Here is a 22,967-nt window from a genome sequence, read left to right as displayed (position 1 = left end):
GGCGGCGGCCCCGGCGCCTCGCCCGCCCTCAGGGCTCCCGCCGCTCCCTCAGCCTCCGCGCCCCCCGCCTCCGGAGGAGCCGCGCGCCCCGCTGTTGCTATGGCTCGGCGGGAGGCGACAGCCAATCAGAGCGCGGCAGGATATATCTGTCGCTGTTGCCAACGGCCGCGAACCAATGGGAAGGCGGCGGCGCGCGGCCCGCGGGCCAATGGAAAGGCGGCGGCGGGCGGCGGGAACAGCCCCGGGCGGAGGGGAGGGCGCGGGCGGTGGCCGGGGCTGTGAGGGCCGGGCGGGCCCGTCCCTCACGGCTGTTCGTGCGGGCCCTACGAGCCCGGCATCTCTGCTCCCTCACGGCTGTTCGTGCGGGCCCTACGAGCCCGGCATCTCTGCTCCCTCACGGCTGTTCGTGCGGGCCCTACGAGCCCGGCATCTTTGCTCCCTCACGGCTGTTCGTGCGGGCCCTACGAGCCCGGCATCTTTGCTCCCTCACGGCTGTTCGTGCGGGCCCTACGAGCCCGGCATCTTTGCTCCCTGTAGGAATGCCTGGATTCACTCACGGCCCGGCTGTTGACGGCAATAAACAATAACGTGTGTGACCTTTCCAAGCACCGCTGTTCCAAATACAAACAGGAAAGGGATTATTCCTGTGAGAATAGGAGAGCCACCAAAATAATGGAGGCTTCAGGCTCTCAGCACCCGCAAGTGTTCCCAGGGCAGCCGGTCCTGCGTTGTAATACATGATTGCCATGTGAAAGTTATCACTTCACATCTTTACCTTGAAAGAAATTAACTCTGGAGAAACAGTAAGTGAAAATCTTTACTTGAAAACTTTGTAACAAAAGGTAAGGGAGGCGTCTTCTTCCTCTATCTCCAGGCTGGAGGTTTGGCAATGGGGACCCATTTCACAATACAGATTTTTTAAAAAACAGTAACACTTCAAGAAAATACCCAAAAATCCACCCTATAACTTGCAGAATTAGTTTTAAACCCGCATGAAAGGCCTGACATGCTACTTCTTGTATTAAACACCGATACAATGGCATGCCCTAGCACTGAAAAGTCTGCTGTGTGCCAGTTTGTGTCACCTGTGGCACTCTGGAGTATGGAACACTCCAGAAGTTACACCCTGCAGTACAACAGGAAGGCAGGGATAAGAAATACCAGTATTTTACCAGCACTTAGCTGAGACCTTATTTTCCAAGCCTGAGAAAAGGTTATCCAATATCTACTGCAAGGCAATGTAAGCAAATTTTACTCCTTTGAGCACAGGAGCTTCATTTACCTTCATGATGCAACCAAGGACTCGGATCTGGCCAGTGCTATGATTAGATCTATGTTACTGCCACAGAACCAGTGCCTTGATAATTTTAACATTTACAGTGCAGCTTCAGACAGCTCCAGGAAAAACTTACAGTCCCACAGTGCACCTTTGTTTTCTTCTATCCTTTGCAAAATTCTTAATAAAACTGTAACTTAACCAAACTTTGTAACCATTGAAAACACCTCCATCCTTCTCCCTCACTCTATTCCTCTCCCTGTCAGACTCCCCTTCTATTAAAAAAAAAGGGGAAAATGGAAGCAATGGGGTATTTCCTGGGGAGCTGCAGACACATGGAGTGTATCTGCAGGCAGGTCACATCCGTCCACTGTCAGAGAATTCACAGAGCAGGCATGCTGCCTGGAACATGTCGTCGGTTAGTGAGTCAACAACTGGATCCTCCAGGACCTGAAAGACATGGGAAGGAACCAAAGCCTGACTGGGTATGATTTTAACACAGTTGGTTATGGTGGAAGAGCTCCTTCGGGCAGACAGCAGCACAAGGTGTGCCATGGGAGGGAATGGCACTGGTCAGGGCTGTGTGCATGAAGCGACAGAGGCCTGCTTCCCCTCCAAGTTCAGGTAGAGTAATCCATCAGCGAGTGTGGAAGTGATGAGCACAACCTGTGCCCAATCCACCTCCCAGGAATTCAGAGCAGAGCAATTCCCTTCGCTTTGCCCTAGGCTTTGGCTCCTATAAAAGCCAGTAATTGACAGAGGGTAAGACAGGAATTAAATAATTAAGGAAGTGATATCCTGAGCAAGGGAGCTCTGCTCAGGGAGAGAAAGAAATATCTCCAAAATGAATTAACTTTTTGTTTGTTTTCTTGCTTTCATTTTATTCTCATTTTGGTTCTAACAGGATGCATTACCTACAACAAAAAAAACTGAGTCGTGTGGACAAAAGAAAGTTTTTATCTGCACCTCTGTAGTTCAGGCATAGGAACCAAATATCTGCTTATTCTTGCCACAAGCCCAGAGTAAGTTGATTCAGCAAGAAGCAAAGTGCCCAGGAAGTCTGTAGAATGCTGTAAAATCATTTACCCATTCAAGCTCTTCCTTTTCACAGAGCACACACTAAAATATGCAAAAATTGCTTTTCTGAATTCTTGAACTGAGTAATTATTACAAAGATTTGAAGATGTCCCATTTGACATCTACAAGCATCACTCAGTATCTTGCTCCCAGCCCATAGTGTATTGAGTGTCATGTTTCTTCACCACTGCAAAAATCAGTGCAAGGATGCAGAACAGCAAGATGAAAACTAGCTAGAGACAGCCTGCTCTGGGAATCTTAGAAAAGGCTCATTCATTATTAATGCCCAAAGCTTTCCTTCTCGTCTGGCTTACATTATGGCTGGTAAAAAGGCCACTTTCCAAGATATAGATCTTTATATTGATGCTTTCAGAGGCTCAAAAGAGGTTCTGTTACTGCCCCCAGAGCTGCAGCCACTTCTCATAATGAGGCCAGCAGATATGGGTCCAGCTTTTGTAATCTCTATTGAAAAGGTTTTCCCCAGCACCTCACACTGAAAGGGAAACAGCAATGGATGCTGACTGACTGTTAGACCAACACATGTGAAGCCAAAAAATACATCAGTGTACAGCTTAGACAGGGCTTTCTTGGGTCCTATTTTTAGGTAACAATTCAGAGATGTGCTCCCATCCCCTTGAAAGCACAAGATTTCTAACTTGTATTCTCTACTGCCTTGAAGTCCCCATCAGAAGGCATGCAAGACTGCACCCAGAGCACAGAACTACCTTCTTTATCCTGGCCAGTAATCACACTGCTCTGTATACTGCTATCAGCCATCACAGAACAGTGCAAAAACCCTTTTCCTCAACAATAACACAGACTTGCAAATGAAAATTACATTAAACATTTTAAGAGATCTGAGAGAACAGAGTCAAATTGTGCAAAACACCTTAGAGGGGAGGACCTCAAGCAGCCATCTTTGTGTGATTGTTCTGTAGGTGAGCCCTCCGTTGCTGAAAATTTAAATGATACTTTGGATATGCACAGGATCTTTTGGCCACCATTTCAATGACACGTTTAGTAAAATGAGGGTCTGACTAGCAATTCAAGTAGGAAAAAACAAAGCCACCTTTCCTTCTACTATCTGCTGGGTGTTAGCCAGGGAATGCCCAGCTTGCTCTGAACTGGACTTCAGCAGCTATGCTTAGATCAAACATATTTCATACTAAATATGAGATTTCACATCTCCTCTGAGAGAGCTGCAGGGGATCGTGTGTACAGAGCTCCTTTCTCTGAACTTTAGGCGTGTTCTTACCTGGCTTTGTCCCAGGGCTTGGCTTTCTTCCACACAGGGTGCAGAAACAGGTGAGCACCAAGGCTTGCCAAACACAGTCTGAGAAGAACTGGAAAAAATATTATATACAAGTGCATTTTTATTTATGCTCTATTTGCCACTTACTGTAATGTTTTGAGGCAGGACAAGAAGGGCTGTTGGCAAGGCTGTTCATTTGATAGAGTTCTGTTAAGTTGTCTACACACCTGCCCCATTTCTCAAAATTGTTATGGCCTGAAAATACAGGTTCTGCAGTGGGAAGACTGCCCTGACCAGGAGCAGTATACAGGGAATCACATCTCAATTTGCAACTTCCCTTCTGCCCCAAAACACTCTCCATAAACAAGGAGGTGTCTACCAAAGCTCCTGGAACATGTTTTAAAAGCAGAGACTTTAAGAGTCAAAATATGTGGCTTTAGACAAAGACACAACATTGGCTACCCTTCTGCTACAGCTTTCCAAGGCTACCAGTGGAGTCTGGGGACACGGCTTCCCCATCCACACTCCCCTGGAGGCTCTGCCAGCCTCTCAAAACAGATCGGTCTGTGGGCACTGGGTCAAGTGGCAGGCACTGGGTACTCAAGAATGGGGTGTTCTCTCCCATCATCACCAACTCAAAAGTCTCTCTAATGCAACAACAGTGCCCACACCACCACCAGGAATAGCCAAGGTGTGAGTGTCCATACGGGCCCAGACAAGAGGTTCCCAACAGGAGAGTACAGGAAAAAAGTAGAACCAACAGGATAAGTGTCAAGTTGCCCTTTCTTGGAATGTTCCCCAGGGTCCAGTGACCAGCCTTAGGACTCCTCTGCTGGAAGCTGCATTCAGAGACACAATTCCTAATGACAAATGGGCTCAACTCCCTCTCCCACCCTCTCAAGAATTTGTCTCATGCTTTTTTACAGCCCACTTACGCTGACATGCACAGTGCCCTTAGCAACGAGTTCTGCAATTCAGTTATGCAACATGCCAAAAAGTAGCCTCTCTTGGTGGGTTTGGGACTTGCTGCCTGCCCGTGTCAGGATGCTGGGTTGTCCAGAGGGGAGAGCCCAATTGCAGGAGGATTCCCAGCACTCTGAGCTGGAATCCCAGAAATGCAAGCAGAAGCTGTAAGCTGCCACAAACATCTCGGCACTGACGTTTTCTAAATCAATATGCTGGCTCATAAATACAGAATGCCTTGCTCCATAGAGCTCAGTGTGCTTTTCTTTCTGAAATGGAAGGCACGAGATTTCCACTCTGCAAGAACCATTAGCTGGGCTACATTCCACCTGTCCCGACTTGCAGAGTGAAGAGGATACACCACCCCTCTGTAAAGGGGAGCATCTGTTTGGTGTCCCACGGGGACTTCCAGTCCGCTTGCTGGATCAAACCCTCCTCTCAGGCAGCAGAAGCAGATGGAGACAGTCAGCTTCCAGCCTGGTTCCCTCTCACACTCCCACCTCACAGCCCTGTAGATCAGAGGAGGTTTGGACACAGCCCAGGTGTGTAGGAGAGGCTGTAAAAAGCCCATGAAAGAAATCAACAGGAATTGTTCTGATAAGCTTTGAGGCCACATCCTTTCCAGGTGAGAATTTTTAATATGAGACAAGCAGATTAAGGGTCCTTTGGCTGACTTGTAGCTCTATCCCAGTGCTCAGGAAGCAAGGAGAGCATAACACTGAGTCCACTCCAGATAGGTGATCTTGGCTAAATAATTTCCTTCTCTTTGTGTTACTCTTACCTCTAAAACCAGGATAACATCACTGCCCTGTCCTTCCAGGACAGCAACACTCATTTGCCTTGATCAGACAGTTTGATCTCTTGCCCCCACGAATCCCCAGAGGAATGATGCTCATTGCACCATGACTGCTCAAGAGGACTCTGGAAAGAATACTCTTCTTCAATCCCTGACTCTGATAGAGGGCTCTGCCTTATCACACCGGTGATCCTCACTGACTGAAAAGTGATCTTACCCAAGACTACCCACACGAGCTCTCCTGGCTCCCTAGAGAGAAACTGCAAAATGAAATTACAGCCTAAGCATCACTTACTTCTGAAAAAGATTGATGCTCCATAGCATTCATGGAATTTTGAGGAGGTCAAGGTTTTGGGGGGACCTGGACCAGGCCACCGAACAGTGTTTACAACTAGGGTTCAAATAACTATGTCCTCACCAAAAGGTGCCAGCAAAGCTGCAAGTCCTGCCCCTCACAGGAATATGATAAAGGGTGTGTGGATGCCTGGCACACTGACATACCCAACAAGGAGACATTCACCATAGATTTCTTCTACTGGCAGAACATATTTTAAAAATAAACATGAGCTCACTCCAGAGTCAGAACATGCAATTTTAAATCCAGCCAAAATATTGCCAGCAAGCCTTGCTGATCTTTCATGATCTTTAGCCACTGTTTAAAACTGTGAATCCTAAAACTCAGCCTGAGGTTTACAATGCCTGACCTGGGTTCTCCCCAGCAATTCAGAGCAAGGAGTCCGACATGAATGTGAAAAAGGCACCAGGCCAAGTGAGAAACAGGGGTAAAAGGCAGAAATGTTTTCTGCAGGGAACTGGGGCCAAAGCCTCACCAATCTTTATCTCCAGTGAATCACTGCATTTACTTGTTGTTTAACAAGCCACAAAGCCTTCTGTGCCTCTGCTTCCTCATTTTTAAAGTGGGAATAAAGCTTCTTCTACCTCCCTTTTTGACATTCTGACTAAGTCATGTTGGCACAAATGCTGGTCAGTGTCAAGTAGAAGGGTTATAAAATGAGGCTGCTGCTCCTGCTCTGTCTTGCAGATCAGTAAATTAAAGGAAGCCCATAATGTCTGGCAGTGTTTATTTTTATGTAACATTATGGAAGTTGTATAACATATGGAAAATGGCACGCATTTCTGTTGTTTTGCATTCTCTGAATTTATCTCAATTCCCAGAGAAAATGTGAAATCTGAAACCTTTGTTATAGGTGGAAAACAAAGAGAGAACAGTGCCTTTCTTTCCATCTTCCAATTTGGAAAGCTTGCACTATGGAATAATCTCGTCACGATGTTGTGAAGCTACAAAAACTATTTTAGGATTAAATACAGGCCCTACCAACCCAGCCCATAGAACCAACAGAACCAGCCCTCACTAGACAGTACAGGTTATGCTTTTCTGCCAAAACCAAGCAAGTAGTTCAGGAACTGAACCTGCCTAAAAAACAGGGGGTCATATCTTCTCCGATTAGGCTGGTTCCAAATCTCCTTTGTGCCACACACACACACACACGTATACTTAGACAAGATTACCCATGCACAGATATAAATGCTGGCAAAGGAGGATGGACACAAGGAGAAGCAGTCCCTGGGAATGAGGTGTGCCACTATTTCTGCAACCCTCTTCAACAGGGTATCAAGACATGGCTGGACTCTGCATCATTTTTATTCCTGCCTTTAGGCAGCCCTGTGTTTTCCCTCCTTTTACCTGTGAAGAATAGATTCCAGGGTCCCTAGCTGTCCTCCTCTAAGGATTAAGCTTTCATCCTGTAAATCTGACTGCTGAATGATTCTTTCTGAACTGGCTTCAACACAGCCACCTTGAGGGACTGTGCTCAAGGGAACTCTGATACCTGCTGAAGTAAATGCTCGTATTAAACACAAGTACAGATACAGATAACATGGGCCCAACCTCTGACCCAGCTATTCCTTCTCTCCCTGCTCCACATTCACCAGAGCCTGGGTGAATGGCACTTACAGCCCTTCCTGCTCTACAGACCTACAGCAAAAGCAAGTGGGCATCACTTATGCATCCTATCAAGCCTATTCTGAAGAACAGGAAGAAGAAAAGAAATGGTGGGAATGCTGAACAAGACTGGACAGGAAGAAGACAAAGAGAAAGAGAGAAAAAATAGCAAGAGGGAGAGGAAAGTGAAAACATGTGCTTGAAGACAAGCACCATGTCACAGTTAAGTTCCCAGACTTTTCTCAGGCAATGTCTTAATGATGACAGTCATAAAAAACCCAGAAGCTTGCAAAAGGGCAAGGTGAGCAGACAACACCGGGAGGGACTCTCTCAATGGAAACACTAAAGGAAATCCACCACTATCTTATGGAAGTGGTTGCAGGTAAAGGAAAAGAGTAGGTTAGAATGTCTGCTTCAACAACTTAAATCAACAGATTTTCTAACTGAACTAATGTGGAAGTAGAACTCCAAAGCTCCAAATAAGCCCTGGTCTCCTTCATCAGGACACTTAAGTGAGCAAGAGTGTTTACAGCAATGAGAAGAGAAGCTTGGAAAATCTTAAGGTCAACAATCTGGGTGCAGTTTTACTAACCTTCTACACCTGGCGTCCACACGGAGCCAGAGACTCCTCTGGTGCTGTAAGGGGCCCACCACATGGGCAGCCAATAATTCACAGAGGGAAGGGACTCATAAGAGTGCAGGACAAGGCTCCCCTGCCAGGGGCTGGCAGCAGCCCTGCTCACTGCTTCTCCAGGCAGCAGCACAGGAGAGCCGAAGCAGGTTCCTGGTTCCATCACAGCCTCAGTGCCAAAAGGTACCGGTTGTTCAGCGCTGTGAGTGGCAAACAAAGCCATGCTTGTTCCAGCTTCATACAGCTCAGGGCTCTGCATACAGCTGCAATGATGGAGAAAATGAATCAGCCAGACACATTGCTTTGCCAAAAGGGGACCCCCAGCTAAACCTCTGAATCCTGCCCTCCACAGCTGGGAGATGAACTGCTCTGACTGAACATGGAACATTTCCCTCAGTGGTGGCAAGGCTCCCAGGTGATGTCCCCAAAGAACCAACATGGAAGTCAGTTCCATGAAAAAGTTTAATTGTTGCTTCATTTCTGAACTGTCACTGTAAAGATGCCATACATCACCTGGATTCCAGCATCTTTAAATATGTTCCTTCAGGAGGCTTATACAGAGGTGCAGCTGACTGCTCCCATCCTGGCTCACAGGGCATGTGGGTTATCTCTATTTGCTCAGGGCTGATGCCTGCACGAGATCCATCTGAAAGGTGCAGGCCAGGCAGGTGAAACAATGCTAATGGTTACTCTAAAAAGCAACAAAACAAGTCCAATCTGCCAAATGCAGCAAGACCCCTGTGTTCCCTGTGACTGAAGTTTGGTCGAGTGTGGAAGGACATGGAAATACTGGGTTTTTTCTGGAGCACACTGCCCCGATTCCAGAATCTGAGAGCTAAAAGCTGCTGTTTCCCATGTATTTGCTTTCATTTGGTGCCTCCTTAAAGACAGGCATCTCTTTTCACCTGTTGTTGCACAGGTGTGAGCAGTGTCTGCTCCTCTGGAGTGACAGCCTCGAGCCAAACAATGAGGCACTCCACTGAAGCAGAGTCCTCCAGCTTCTACTTGATACATCAGCACATAATGCTGTTCTGAAGAAGCAATATCCTTCCCTTCATGAGGGAATTTCAAATTGATTTCCACCTCTCTGGACCACATCCTGAACCCATTAGGAAAAGACAAACCTGCAGTTTGTGGAGTGTCAGATCCTTTATCCTGTGGCTCATTTCTGTGGGAAGCCAGAGCCCTCTCAGGACATGAACTGTTGAGCTCTTCCATATGAAGGAGGCGGGATTTTTGACGTCGTCGATAATTTGCAAACCAATTATAGACCTGAGTTGGCTGCAGGTTCATGGCCCGAGCCAATCCCTCCTGCAAACCCAGGCACAGGGAGAAATCAGAGGAAAAGAAATCACATCCAAATGATCAAGCCTTTTACTCACCTTCAGTTCCAAAAGCAGTCCAGCAAAAGACCTTCCAAAGCCAGAGACATTTACTCACTAGGTCTCCAATAGGCCTGGTGGATCCCATTGAGGAGACCATTTTATAAACTCAGAGTTGATAGAAAACACAAATTCCACCCTGCACTCCCAGACAATTTGTTTGCTAAGGAAGGCACTGCTATTCTATACTGCTCACCAGATAATGCCCTCACCAAACCATGCTCTTCCCACAGAATGACAGATTCACAGAGGCAGACATCAAAGTCTGGCAAGGTAGTGATCAACAGTGCTTGTTGATTTAATTCACACATCTCTTCCATTACCAATCTGTCCCTGTCCAAAGAAGGTAGATCCATGCATACACCAACACAGCCTATTGTGTTATCACATCAAATTACCAGCATTTGAAAAGCCAGCACAAAATATCTTCTGGTGAACAAAGTGCAATTTTATATAGGCTGTTACTCAGTCAAGTCAGAACTATTTATCACTGCAATAGAGCTCTGCTGAGTGATGGCTGTTTGGCTGCCTATGCTCAATCATTACAAAATTAAAACTCTTAAAAACCCAGTGAGGAATTTACCGCCCCTCAACTTTTTGTCCACAGCAAGAGGAATTACTTAGCATGAACCTGATGATTTTTTAAAGAGACCTTTACAGAAAGATCAAATATGAGGAATCCCAGCCCCAATGAGCCATTTGAAAACAAGGATTTAGAAATTAAACCAGTTATAGACTCTTGATCTCACTGTCCTGCTTTTCTGCGACAAAGAGACTTGATTGGAAGTATCCCTAGCATATCCCTACCCGCTGTTTCTTGTCTGGATTTGCTGTCACCTCTGCAGCAAACCTGTACAGGTGCTGGCGTACTTCTTCTGAATAGTTTCGATTCTTCAAACCTTCAGGACAAAGGGAAATAGGTGGAGGATTCCTGTACACAGGAGAAAATGGGATTAAAAAGGAGATTAAAAGGATATCCAAAAGGAATAATTCACATTGATGGGAATTTTCTCACATTGCCACAAGTGGTCAAAATACCAAGAAAAACCAAGCTCCAAGAAGCAGAATCTTGAGGTGTAAAACCAGCCCCTGCATCTGGAAACTACAGAGAAAAAAAAATAAAAAAATCTTGGTTTCCCCACTATGCAGTACCTCTTCCTGCAACGGAATTTCTGCAGTGGTGTCAGAACATCTGTCTGCTGTTTCTCCATAACCCTCCGGTAGTGAATCTCATGCCAAAGTTGCACCAGTTCTTCCTTCTCTTCTGCCTTGCAATACTAAAACAAAACTGTGCGTAAGCAAAACCTTTCCAGAGAGTCACTCAGAGCATGTATAAAGGAGAAAACCCTCAACAGAAATGTACTCAGGGATTCCTCCTGGTATGACAGAGCTAGTAGCATTAGCTAAGCATATGGCTCACTGTACCTTCCCTCATGTACACAGGGAGTTGCCTAATTCCTTCTTTTCCTCTGGTGAAAAGGTCTCCATTACCAGATCGAGGCCAAAAATCCCTCACCTTGAATGGGACCATCCAGCCTTCCTCATATATTCCCACCCTGCCAAGCCCCCTGATCTTGGGTTTCCCAACACTTTTATGTCCTGAGCCCTAAGATTGTGAAAAACTCCAAGAACCACCACAGTAGAACAAAACCCTGCTACAACCAACCCCATCATCACCCAGCTACCTTTCTCCCCTTGGCTGATTAACTCTTAAGTGCCTGCAGCAAAGGCTTTGGCAGGTCAGCAATGCACACTTATCACCTTCCACTGCCTTACACAAGCTGGAAGTGCTGCACGAGCTGCGGTTCAGGTACTTGTGCACTAACAGCTCTACCTGCTGTTTTTCTAACATGGCTTTTTGTTTCCATGAAGAACTGAAGAACACATCCCTACCTCCAGGAGTCTGCAGGCGGCATCATGTTGCCCTTTATGGATATGAACGGACACACAAGCCCGGACAACATGGATGTTAGTAAGAAAATCTCTCTTGTTCTTGCATTCCATCATGGCTTCAACCAGCTTCTCCAGACTAGAAGAGCTCTGGAGCTCCCGGCAAAGCTGTCCGGCTAGATTCAACAGCTTGGTGGGTGGGGGATGCTCATTTTCATTCTTCTTTAACATGGCCATGAACTGCTTCATCATCATGTCCTGTTGGAAGCTTTTTCTATGCAATGCACAAAATTGTGGTTAGATAAAAACTCTTTATCTCCTATTTTTAGCTTCTATGGTATGCCTTTTTTTTTTTTTTTTTTTTTAAGGAAAGAAATTCACTGTGCTGTTAAAAGCAGCCTAAGGACCTCAAAATGCTTAAAATAAAACAAGGCCTGGAGCAGCCCTGAAAAGCTAAAGACACACCTGGTTTGCAGTTGAGAAAACTGAGCTCAGACACACTAAACTTTCCCCAAAACTTAGAGACTACCTGTAGGGTTTATATCCACTGCTTACAGGTTAAAACTACCACAACATCCAGAGAGTCCAGAGACATTCAGGTGAAATTAATTTGCTGAAATTTCTCCAAAATGGCACGTGACAGGCCCGGGCAGACCGCAGTTACTGTAAAATGGAAAACCCTCGTCGGGGCTGTTTCTCGCCCGTTTTCCTGGGAAAAGGACGCCGGTGCGATTCCCCGCACCCTTGGGCCAGCTCCAGCCCCCCGGGCAAAACGGGCAGAAGCCGGCAAATAGCTGCGAAGTGCAGGAGCTGCACGCGGCCGCCCCTTCTGCCACCTCCCGCAGCGAGGCCACGGTCCCTGCAGCCGCCCCGCTCCCGATCCTGATCCCTGTCCTCACCGCAGCCTCGCTCAGTGTCCGAGCGCTTCCCGGCGCCGAGGGCACTGCGGGGTCAGCTGCGGAGCCGCCGTCGGGTTCCCAGGCGCCGCCCAGGCGGGGCTCCGAGGCTGCCCCTGCACTCCACCCCCAGCCGCTACAGCTTCGACCGCTGCGTGCACAGGGCTGCCGGAGTGCAGAAGAGATGTAGAACCGTACCGAACAGATGACAGCAAGTTCCTTCCATAGTAGAGAGTATTTTTAAATCGTTAATGGGGATCAGACAAGCACTGATAATTGTGACACACTTAGAGCGACTGAATGAAGAGGCGCACAGCTCAAACCCACCTTCTATAGGTGGGTGCTGTCTAAAAACAGATGAATCATTCTGACTCAGTTTAGGGGATAAAAATCTGAAGCAGCTACTATTAGCCTTGAATCAGAGCTGAACACCACCGTGGAGGTGTCGGTCCTCCCCTCATTCCAGTTTCCCGACACATGTAACAGTGAGGAACCATCTCGAAGAGGGAGCCAAGAAGCCCCCAGGCCCGGCACGGCTGGGTGCCGGCTGTGACCCACCCTAAACCTGCACTTCGATAACCAGCTCGTGCGACGCCCTGCAAAGACAAAGGCTACATGCTTGAGTGCAGGCAGCTTCCTCTTGGTAGGCAGACACACTCTAAAAACCTGCCCATAACCTCGGCAGCAACTTGTGCTCAGTAGTCCTTGATTTCTCCTTAGGCTTCGGTGCTGGCCTTGCAAGATAGTAACTGGCTTCCTGCTTTTGCTGTGTGGCATTGCTCTAGATCCAGACATGAAGACAGAAAATCCTGCATGATTACAAGATAAAGCCCCAACACTGAACTTTGAGCTGAACATAGAAAGCAGTATTTTCTTTTGGTAATTGTTTTCTTTTACTCATCAATTTTGTATTGCTGTCTGTGGAGTTACAACAAAACATCAGGTCACTTCATTTTCTGCATTTTACTTATTTACATGTATGAAAATTTAACAATCATCTCTCACATCTTTTCTTACATATTCACACAATCAGGTACACCTTGGAAGGGGAAGGGGCAGGCTGCTGCTAGGCACATCAGATGCCAACTGGCACCGATCATTTCCAGCGACTGGAAGCTGATACCATCACGCTGTGCTGAATCCAACTGCCCTTGAAAACCATTTGCACTCTCCCTCCTTTAGCTCTGCTCTAACTGAAGTTTTGGCAACCAAAGACTGTAGCTACTTGAAACCGAGCTAAGGTCAGGTGATAGATACTGGCAAGCCAAGAGCTCAAATTCTTTTTTTCCAAGCACTTAATCAAATTCTGTTGAATATCAACAGCAGTATTGCTCAGGTCCTCTCAGAGCCTCAACGTGAATCCAACAGAGAGACTCTTCACTTCTACTTCCTTGCCACAAGGTAAAGCTTCTAGCTGTCTCCCTAAGAGATACAACCCTGTTCACGGAGCACTAGCATGCATCTTGTCCAGACAATCAGTCCAGAACGTAACAAGCCGGCTGTCCTTGTTCCAGCAAAAGTCGGTGAAGTCTTTCAGCAGCCGGTCTGCGAACTTCTCGTCGCCAGTGGCGCTGGAGCGCCAGGTTTTGGTCAGCATGGTGTTGTAGGCCCAGTTGTAGCCAATGCGCTCCTCACAGAACATGTTCTGGTTGGTGGAGCTGGTGGAGTTGCGCCGGCGCCGCTGCTGCCCGCTGGAAAACTTCCGCTTGGAATATGGCAGCTGCAAAAACACGGTCCCTGCAGGAAACAGACAGCACTTCAGTCTGAGGCAGACCTAAGTCCCTACTACTGGTAGCTGACTCGTTAAATTCCCAAATGAAACTGGCCTGAGTTTCATTTAATTGCCTTTTAGCAAGAAAAAATGGGATGCACTTTTCCCCCTTGGCTCTTAGGTGCTACTTCTTCCTGTCTAACACCGGGAGGGAGTGCACTTTGTCTGCCTTTCTCTTAGAAGCACAGAATGAAGCAAAGATGTAGGCTCTGATCCATCTTGCTAACTTCCCAGCAATTTCCATTCTCTTCTGCAATTTTCCAAACACTGCCTTCCAGTCATTGTTTTCACATTTCAGCAAGCGGACCCTAGATGCCTGATCTACCTCCCACACAGTGTGTATGGGTAGAGATGCATCTACAACAGACCTTAGGCACGAGAACAGAGCACTCACTTGTCCTAACACCTTTCCCTCCTTCTTGCTTCTGGGTACGCATTTATTTACATTGACCTTGGTATAAACTTTGCCTTACTTTTTAAAATTTCCTCATCTTCTGGAAAGAAAGGTTTCAGAGCGGCTGTAAAGCAGGATTTCAAACCAACATAATTTATTAGCAGCAACACTTGGTGCTTTTCATACTGCCCCCTCCAATTTTCTGGTTTGTGTTTTCTGACACACCTACTTGTCATCTGGTTAGGGACAGACCAGCACCAACATCACTGACACGAAACACAAACCACATGTAAAATGGTTCTCTTGTTTGTAATAACCTCCTCCTTGCCACAGAGCCTCCAAATATTGCTCACCTGTGACATGGATATACTGGGGCTTGTTTTCTGCTGGGAAGTTGAATGCAGAGGCCGAATATTTATCTTGTACAAATCCAAATCTGAAGAAATAGAGATAAGAGGAATTAAAAAGAAAAGAAAACAAAAAGATAGAAAGAGCCGCTCCAGGTAGAATTCCTCAGCCAAAGGCAGGGGCACCAGAGGAAATCCTTCCACTATCCCTTTCTTATGGCCTGAAGGCAAAAGGAAAAGGGATGAAGAAAGCTGAGCCTCTCCAAATATTCTCTGCCCCTGCCAGATGCAGTGTGAAAGCCTGTCACCCCACACTGCTCCCTGGCCTGACTCGAGCTGGAAACAAGAGCAGCAGCTCCATGCAGTCTCTGACAAAATGGGGCAGCTGCACACGAGAGAGGGAAAAGCAATAGTCAAGACAGAGGTTCCCTGGGCATGTTTCAAGCTGCAACATTATTATTTTCATTATGTGCAACATTCCATGCAGAACTTCAAGCAGCTTACCTGGAAGTTCTTTGCTGTTTGTAGGATACTTGTTCTTCTCCTGCTTTCTAAACTAATGAAAGCTGATTTCCAAGCTAAAGTCCATTACAAAAGGAGGCCCTCTTTGTAATGAAAAAAACCCTGGCATCTACACCATGAAAGAAACTGGCAGCTCAATCAAACACAAAGGGATAAGGCTAGATAGTATCCAAAGCTTCCAACAATTCCTTCTTAAACTGGGCCCAACCTCCGTCATACAGCTCCCACCCCAGTCTCCTGCCTATTGCCAATCATCAGGTGTCATCCAGTTCAAGACTGCGCTAAACACACAAGAAGGAAATAACTCTTCCTTCTCAGAAAGAGCCTATTTACAGCCTTTCTGCTTTTAACTTAGACTAACAGGCACTTTCCAAAGGCAAGGCTCTCCCTAGGAGAGAGTATGGTTCCTAGGGAGTGACAGGCTGAAACACCACACAGCTGCCCCTTGCACCCACAGAACCGCCTGGGGGCACAGAGGCTGTATTTTAGTCTAACAGTCTGTATGCAGACTTCAGAGAGGCAGACAGCTCAGAACCCAAGTGGCTCAGGAGAGACTGCTTAGCACAGGCCTCCACCCCACATTGTCCAGGGAGACAGGAACTGTTTGGTCACCCCACTCCACTGCAGACATACCTGTGAGCTATTGCTTCCTGGAGAAGATGCATTCGGTCCCAGTATGTTTCTGGTTCAAAGCCTGAAACAAACAGAAAAGTAACAATTATCTAATAATGCTACTTTATTTCCTTCCTTTTAAAGACTTTAGTTTCCTCAGGAGGCCTCACAGTGCACTCTTTTTTTTTTTTTTTCCCTAGCCATTTCTTTCAGTCACACTTTTTTGTCAGGTGTCTCTTAGAGATGTGTCTTGTGCACTCCAGTAGCAGACTCATATCTGAATTTATTATTTGTGTCTCTTGAGATGAAGGAGAGGAACATAAAGGGGGGGTGTGGGAAGGGGCAAGGAAGAAGAGTAGGTTGCTGTGTATCACAAGAGTGCTCTGAAAATATTTAATTCAGTCAGTTGGGCTATGGTGACCTCGCAGCATATGGATTTGTCATATTCATTGTACAGTTACACCTGGACACTGAGTCAAGGGTTAATGAAAATATCCAATTTACTATGTTAAAACAGAGCCTTTTGATAATTGTCCCTCCTCATGATGCAATTTTGCCCTTCTCTGTATGGGGACAGGTCTCTGATCTTGTGGTTCCACCTGAGGTTTACCACAACAGCCTCACTGGAAAGGGCGAGGTCACATTGCAGAAAAGGAGATTGCAGTTGCTCTGCTTAATCTCATGTGCAAACACTGTAACCATTAAAGTAACCATAGCAACAACAAAAGAAGGATGGCAGCGGTGAAAGCCCGATCTTAGGGAGGGGGAGAATAAACAAATGCAGGATACAAACGCAGAGCAGCTGTGGATCTAGCAGCAAAACAGACTCAAGAGTCTGTCAAACACAACAGCTACTGGCTGTGGGTCCAAAGTGTGCAGCATCACCGGGGAGACCACCCTTCCTGTGTGTTGGTGCTTCCTGCTGCCCACAATCAGCCTGCCAGCACAGCTCCTCCAGCACCTCTTTCCTGAGGGGCTGCTGACCTGTAGAAACAGCTCCTTCAGCCACCTAAGGCTGGCTGGTAAAGGAGCTTCTTCACGTCAGCTACGCGCCAACAGTGACCTGTTTGCACAAAGTACCCTGAGGGGTAAAAGAAAGTGCATTTCTTACCATCAAACAAATGCTCGCTCCCCTCCTTCAGCAAGCAGCTCACGTTGAGTGGGATGAACAGCTGAGCTCGAAGCGGGTCCCCGTACAAGTAACTGGGCAAAGCAAAGGGGCCTTCCAGGACTGGGACAAGCAGGAACCCACAGGAGGTGGCTTTCCGGTGCCAACCCTGAACCTGAGAAGAAATTCACACAATGAATCACAGCACACATGCCAGCTGACGAAGGGCACTTATGTGAATAAGAGCAACTCATTCCCCAAGAATAGATCAGACATGCTCAATTCTCCACAGGCTCAGCTTGCTCTGCATGGCAGGCACACCAACGTCCTTGCAAGCAAAGCAGTACAAGCACAAGACATCAGGCTTTCCTTTTTCTGAAGTGCTCCATCAATCAGAAAGCACTTTAAAATAGGACATTTTTCAGGAACTGATTCAGCCTACTTATCACCAGTGGCTAAACACTTCTGCTTTACTGGAACATTGCAATTGATTTTAAATAAAAGCAAAACCAACTACCTAGTGCTGTCTGGCTGGGTGGGGTAAAACCTGGTGTTAAATAGTTGGAGTTTTACAGAAGCTACATTAGGGAAAAAAATCTAAAAATGAAATCTAAAAATTTAATCTAAAAACTAAAAAGTGACATGTTTTCATTTCAAAATGTTTTCAGCAAGTTTTAAAAAAAACCTTAAAACATTCCTGAGCAGGAAAAACACATTGCCTGGAAAAGCCCTGTTATGAAAGCAATTCCACTGAGATTTAAAGTTTTAAGGTTTGGGGATAGAAGGAATGTAATGTGAAACAGATTTTTTTCCAAAGACCTGGCTCAAGGCTTAAAATTTGCCTAGGGGGGACTTAAATTTATCACCTTGACCTGTGTTGATCTCTGCATACTGTGCATAAAACCCACTGAAAGCAGAACACACTCCTGCAGACAGAATGACTATAGCTGGAGTAATAAATGCTGACCAGATGAGCAACACTAACAACCACCAGGAAAATTACTTATGGAAATAAGGGCAGATGCAAGCCACTGTCTCTCTCCCGAAGACTTCCTACTACAGTGTCCCCGTTGTCTAAGGGACACAGAGGCCAGACAGGCATTTCTGTGGCTGTCCAGAACACCGGGATCTCACCATCTCAAAAAGAACAGCTGCAGTCACTGCCATCCAGTGTAACTTGATTTCAAAGGCAGCGTTCAGGGAGAAATTGCCATGGTAATAACAACTGCACCACTCCAGCCGGTCCGTGCGGTTGTTCACATCCACATCCAGCGTCACCGTCCGCTGCTCAGGCACCGTGGCAGCTGGGCAGCCAAGGGACAGCGGTGTTCAGACGGGGCATTCAAGAGAAGGTGGCAGACAGGATGAAGAGAACAGAGGAACCAAGATAAGTAATTTGAAATTAATTTGTCCTCCCATTCCTCCCCAGGTATTTTTGGGCTGGCAGAAAAGCCCCAGAATGCAGCTCATCCAGATGACAAGAGACAAAAATCCTGAAGTATTTCTCATGTCAGGGGTATGTGCTACAGAATCACCTCCCCAAGCAGTCAAAAGACATTTCAGCTGCAATAAGGAGAGAGAACCAAGAATCCAGCAGTTAATCAACAGGCAACTGGTGCCATAATTTTGCATGGCTAGACAACACCAGCTTCTTCATGCCCAAAACATTCCAAATATTTCTATATGCCTCCACCAGAAATCACAACAGGGTGCTGTTACATGGGGCAGGAGCATTCCAGGACTTTCCACAGCTAAAGGAGATTAGAAGTTAAACTTCCTGTTTCTTTAATCCCCTATCAATATCCCACATTACTGCATTGTTGAAAGTGCACATCCAACGCTTTCTGTAAAAGCACCAAGAGTCAGCCAAGACGTGCAGCAGCATTCTGACCACTGCAATAGCTCCCAGTGCTGTGCAGAAAGGGCTGGGACAGTGCCCAAGATCCAGCTCCCTTTGTGCCCCACACCACAGGATCCCAGTGACAGAAACCCTCAGGCATCAGGCAGGAGAGAAGCACAGCAGTGGAAGTGACCTGGCTGGTGTCACACAGAGGACTGCAAGGCTGGGGGCAGAACCCGGATCTCCTGACTTGGAGACCAAAGTCCTGCTATGAAACACACCATCACCTTCAACTTTTCTTTAGACAAATGCGTAATTTAACATTTCTGTAATGTTAAAAATCGACAGAAAACAATGGGCTGCAAGGCTTCTATGGGAAAACTTCTGCCCTTTTTATTATTGCATGCATGAGGGATGCATGTTGTTATCCCTTGCTGAAGCAGATGTGCACTCCTTGATAGAATCAGCTTTTAAATTATCTTATAATTTGATGGCTTGATGCTATTAAAAAAAAAAAAAAAAAAAAACAAACAACCTGAAATCCTTCCTCAATGTGGATGGAAAGTTCCCACCTTCACTGCTACTGCAAGTTACCTGGAGGCACTTTCAAGGTTATAAGGAGACCCTTTAAATTGCAATTAGTGCAGCATAGAACATGAAAAATAAAAACACAACAAAAATGAAAGAACATCACCCAGTTTTGTTTCATAAATAAGACCCATTTTTGTCTTTGGGAAATGTGTCATTTGCAATTTCTGAGTTGATGTGGTATTGTCACACCAACACTGTGGGAGTTTCTTTTTCTGGCTCCTTTGTGATATTGTGAATACCATACTTGTGGTCAGGAGGTTATGGTGCCAAATTTGTAACAAAGTGTGTTGGAAAACAACATCCTGGAAGCTGTGAAATCAAAGCAGCTCAGTCAGGTAGGTGTTGGTCATTAGCCAAGAGGTCAGTGATAACACCACAGCCCAGTGTGCCCAGACTAGCACACTGTGAAGAATGAGCTCCCTGCTCCCTTAGACTGTTGCTTTTCCCAGAGAGTGCAGACTCCCTGTTAGGGCTGGACTGTCTCTCTGCCTTGTCTGCAGCTGCAGCTCACAGGCAAAGCCAGAGGAAACCAGTCTAACGAGATGAGCTAATCAAAAATACATTAAACACTGATGAGAAATGTCCATGTGTCTGAATTCAGAGGCTTCTGATTAAAAGCAACTTGTTCCAATAGAATATACTCTGGCTTCCATAGGTCAGACTTTAAGAGGACTCACCTGCTTCCCAATTGTCTTCTACTATTGAGTATTTTACTAATGATTTACTAAGCAAATCGGAGAGGAGCAGGCAGGTTATTCTCCAGTCACAGACTCCACTACACACATGACTACAGTTGCTAGTGCATGCATTGCTATAAATCAAAGGGACAAGATTAGCTGTATCACAGGTCAGACTTCCACTGGGAAGGGAAAGGGGACAGTCATTGGGCAAGTGATTGGGAAATTGGGAGGAATAAAGATTTGAGAGATACATGGAGCTTGTTCCAGAGCTCCCAATGCTTGCATGCAATTTTATGTCACAGCCTGACATTTAGGGAAGGTGGGGAGGGGAAGAAATAAAAACCACAACCTAATCAAGACCAAGAGAGGAACAAATGAAGTCACGTGGACCAGGGGGTCATCTGGGTTTAGTAAAGCTCTTTACCTCAGATGAACTGCTGAAGTTTTTCTGGAATACTGTTTAGAAGAGGGACAGCACAGAAGCATCATTTAAACCAGCTCCTTTGTAAGAAAAAACTTCCACACTCCGTTTTTCTACAAGAAACTATAATTCCTGGAAAACCCAGACTGCATGAGAGCAATCTGAAGGCATTTATCACTCATTCAAGGGCTGCAAATTAGTTAAATAGTAAAATGGACATAATCCCAACTGAAAGGAAAAGGAGAACTACTCAGATGTGTAATACCCACATGCTGCAGGAATACACTGTTCCTGGCTGGCGTTAAATGAAAGGTGAGGGGGACACTGAGGCACACTTCTACTCATCTCCAGGGGTGCAGGCCTGCTGGGTCTCAGTCTTCTCAGCTCACAACAGAGCACAGACAGAGGAATGTGAACTGGTTTTCTCAGGCTAAATAGTGAGTAAGAGATCAAACCATGACGAGGATCTGCCCCCAGTGCCTCCAGCCTCCACAGTACTTTCATGCCAGCCAGTTCAGGCTTCAGCTCCAGCCAGCCACTGAGCTAATGAGGTTGGATACCAGCCAAGGCAACAGATTTATCATGTGACAGGGAAAATAACCTGCATATGTTGACTTCAGGGAATTAACCATTAGTTCAGACTTCCTATCCTTAATGCTTTCAGATTTCTGATGCTGTTCCTCTTCAAACAAGGTTCTCAGAAATACACAAGGATTACTGTGACTTCAGGTTTAAGAGATACTACACCAGCAGCAAGGCACTTCTCTTCAGAAGGTCAAATATACACAACAGGAGAACAGCAATTTTTTTTCTTTTCATCCTTAATTGCTAGGCCTTTAACCGACGCATCTAAATAAACCTGAAGCTGCAGTTCCATAGCAATGATTTTTCTCTTAAGGAAAGGAGAACAGAAGCAAGTGACTCAGGCTGGCCTGGAAATGTAACAAGAAGCTGACAAAGCAGCAGGGTCAGTCACACAGCCAGTGTGTTTCATGGGCTGTTAGAGGCAGTCAGGGTTACTCTCCACACATTAGAGAACATTAGATACTAATGGGATCTTGCCCAGCAGCAAGATCTTCCTCCTGCTTCCATACCACAGGGATCATCTGCAGCTGGGCTTCACAGACTCATTAATGTAAGGAGTCTGGTTCAGATTACCTAAAAAGCCTCCAGCACATCACAGAAAACTTCTAACACATCTGTACCTCAGTGTGGCTTTTGCCCCTAGGAAGCAATTAGAGATGTAATTTTAAGAATAGTTTGGTTGTTTTGCTGCTCTCAGCACTTATCCCTCCATACACTTTACAGGTTGTGAACTGTCTCTCTGGATTTGCAGGGAGACAAAGCATCTTCCTCCCTAAATTCTAGAGGTTCAGGAAGAAGGAATATTTTAAGAAAGACTTCTTTATTGTATTCCAGTACTCTGAAGTAAAAGTTTCCTGCCCAGCCAGTGAAACACACCTAAAGCATATGAGAGCGAGTCCACGTGCAAGACACTGTAAGGCCAGCATGAAATTTGCAGCTTTATTGCTGGTCCACGTGAGATCATACCCTTGGCTGGCTGCTCTTCCCCTTTCAAACTATCCCCTTGAACTTCCCCAGCTGTCACCTGTGCTGTGCATCTACCTAAGAGTGCAGCTGCCTGGCTCCGTCCTCCGAAACTGCGGCTAAAGGAACTGTGCCTACTTGCATAGGAGGCGGGGCGGCTGGGCAGCCAGGGCAGGAAGAACGCCGGGATCTCCGAGTGCAGGAGCTCTTCTGCCACAAAGGCCACCTCAAACCATTTCCTCTGGAAGGCTGAGAAGTCATCCATGGCAGCTGTGTGCCACATGGCAGGCTGCTGCAGCCCCACTGCACAAGGGGAAGGGAAGTCCAGTTAGAAACAAATGGACAAGGCTCAGACAGAAAAGTAGTTCTTGATGAAAAAGAGGCAGGATAAAAATTACTTTATGTTTTCTGCTATTCTTTTTTTTTTTTTTTTTCCCTTAACTAAAAAGGCCAAATTTCTCAGACTCTTGAGATCAGTGGTTTTGGTTGCTCCCAAAATGCATTCCTGCTGCAGCACCCCTAAGAATCAAGACCAGCCTAATGATTATTCAAAGGGATAGTGAGGAAAGTCTTGTAATAACAATGCTGACCTCGGTCTGGTTCTTTGTCCACGACAATCTTGTAAAAATAAAAGCCATAAATAAAGGTTCTTAAAGCTTCTCCAGATGCATGGACAATAAGCTGCTCTTCTAACATTTTCTGAACAAGAAAAAGAAAGAACAGAGCAAATATATAAAGAAATCATTCTTCCAATTACATAAAAAGGTTGCTAGAGAACATTAGGAAGTAATTTTCTTTTCCTTGGCATATTTTTGTCCAAATATGTGCCTAACAAGAATACCAGCAAAGTTATCTTTTGATATTCAGTAAATGTAGCAATTTCTTATCTCTCTGAGAAATTACATTTGACCTTTCTACAGATGTCTGAATTCCTCCCATACCCTGCTCTGGTTTTATAGATGGATTTACAGAAGGTAAGAGTTTGGAAGCATTCTAAGTTCTCTATT

The 22,967-nt window shown here is 46.0% G+C and overlaps 2 protein-coding genes and 1 long non-coding RNA gene across 17 annotated transcripts in view; 1 reads left to right on the top strand and 2 right to left on the bottom strand.

Moving 5' to 3' along the window:
* Window positions 1-797: 797 nt before the first annotated feature.
* On the bottom strand, window positions 798-12,919 carry ANHX (anomalous homeobox). 4 transcript variants are annotated; one of them, XM_068209047.1, is made up of 9 exons: window positions 11,234-12,919; window positions 10,493-10,617; window positions 10,148-10,271; window positions 9,083-9,269; window positions 8,472-8,604; window positions 7,920-8,221; window positions 7,070-7,217; window positions 3,609-3,696; window positions 798-1,726 (listed from the first exon to the last, which is right to left on the bottom strand). In XM_068209047.1, the coding sequence occupies exons 1-9, from the start codon at window positions 11,483-11,485 to the stop codon at window positions 1,634-1,636; spliced, it is 1,452 nt and encodes a 483-aa protein (XP_068065148.1). In that variant the 5' UTR covers window positions 11,486-12,919; the 3' UTR covers window positions 798-1,633. The 4 variants fall into 4 exon arrangements, with proteins under 4 accessions (XP_068065148.1, XP_068065149.1, XP_068065152.1 ...); XM_068209048.1 differs by having other exon boundaries at window positions 7,070-7,214; XM_068209051.1 differs by lacking the exon at window positions 11,234-12,919 and adding an exon at window positions 10,857-11,194.
* On the top strand, window positions 1,723-10,405 carry LOC137484868 (uncharacterized). The gene is made up of 2 exons (XR_011005079.1): window positions 1,723-5,193; window positions 5,362-10,405. It is a non-coding gene; the product is annotated as an uncharacterized lncRNA (long non-coding RNA).
* Window positions 12,920-13,074: 155 nt separating the features above from the next.
* DEPDC5 (DEP domain containing 5, GATOR1 subcomplex subunit) overlaps window positions 13,075-22,967 on the bottom strand; it is a 39,258-nt gene continuing 29,365 nt past the window's right edge. For 8 of the 12 annotated variants that reach the window (XM_068209008.1, XM_068209010.1, XM_068209009.1 and 5 more), the window contains 7 exons: window positions 22,551-22,659; window positions 22,039-22,263; window positions 18,015-18,184; window positions 16,884-17,055; window positions 15,794-15,854; window positions 14,645-14,727; window positions 13,075-13,863 (listed from right to left, as the gene is read on the bottom strand). In XM_068209008.1, coding sequence (XP_068065109.1) covers window positions 13,568-13,863; window positions 14,645-14,727; window positions 15,794-15,854; window positions 16,884-17,055; window positions 18,015-18,184; window positions 22,039-22,263; window positions 22,551-22,659 — 1,116 coding nt within the window. In that variant the 3' untranslated portion in view covers window positions 13,075-13,567. Of the gene's footprint in view, window positions 13,864-14,644; window positions 14,728-15,793; window positions 15,855-16,883; window positions 17,056-18,014; window positions 18,185-19,228; window positions 20,123-22,038; window positions 22,264-22,550; window positions 22,660-22,967 lie in introns of those variants that run through there. The other 4 variants (XM_068209012.1, XR_011005066.1, XM_068209017.1 and 1 more) reach the window with 4 other exon arrangements.

Source organism: Anomalospiza imberbis, chromosome 18 (genome assembly GCF_031753505.1).
Source record: "Anomalospiza imberbis isolate Cuckoo-Finch-1a 21T00152 chromosome 18, ASM3175350v1, whole genome shotgun sequence".
Classification (NCBI taxonomy): Eukaryota; Metazoa; Chordata; class Aves; order Passeriformes; family Viduidae; genus Anomalospiza; species Anomalospiza imberbis.
This window is presented reverse-complemented; position numbering and strand designations above follow the sequence as displayed.

What these genes read in the sequence shown, in the direction of transcription:
- ANHX (XM_068209047.1), bottom strand. Translation starts at nt 11,485, where the DNA reads ATGATGATGAAGCAGTTCATGGCCATGTTAAAGAAGAATGAAAATGAG. An exon ending in ATCCAGACAAGAAACAGCGG is followed by an intron (nt 9,270 to 10,147) that starts GTAGGGATATGC and finishes CTGGGTTTGCAG; the next exon opens with GAGGGATTGGCTCGGGCCAT. An exon ending in AAGCCCTGGGACAAAGCCAG is followed by an intron (nt 1,727 to 3,608) that starts GTAAGAACACGC and finishes CATGTCTTTCAG; the next exon opens with GTCCTGGAGGATCCAGTTGT.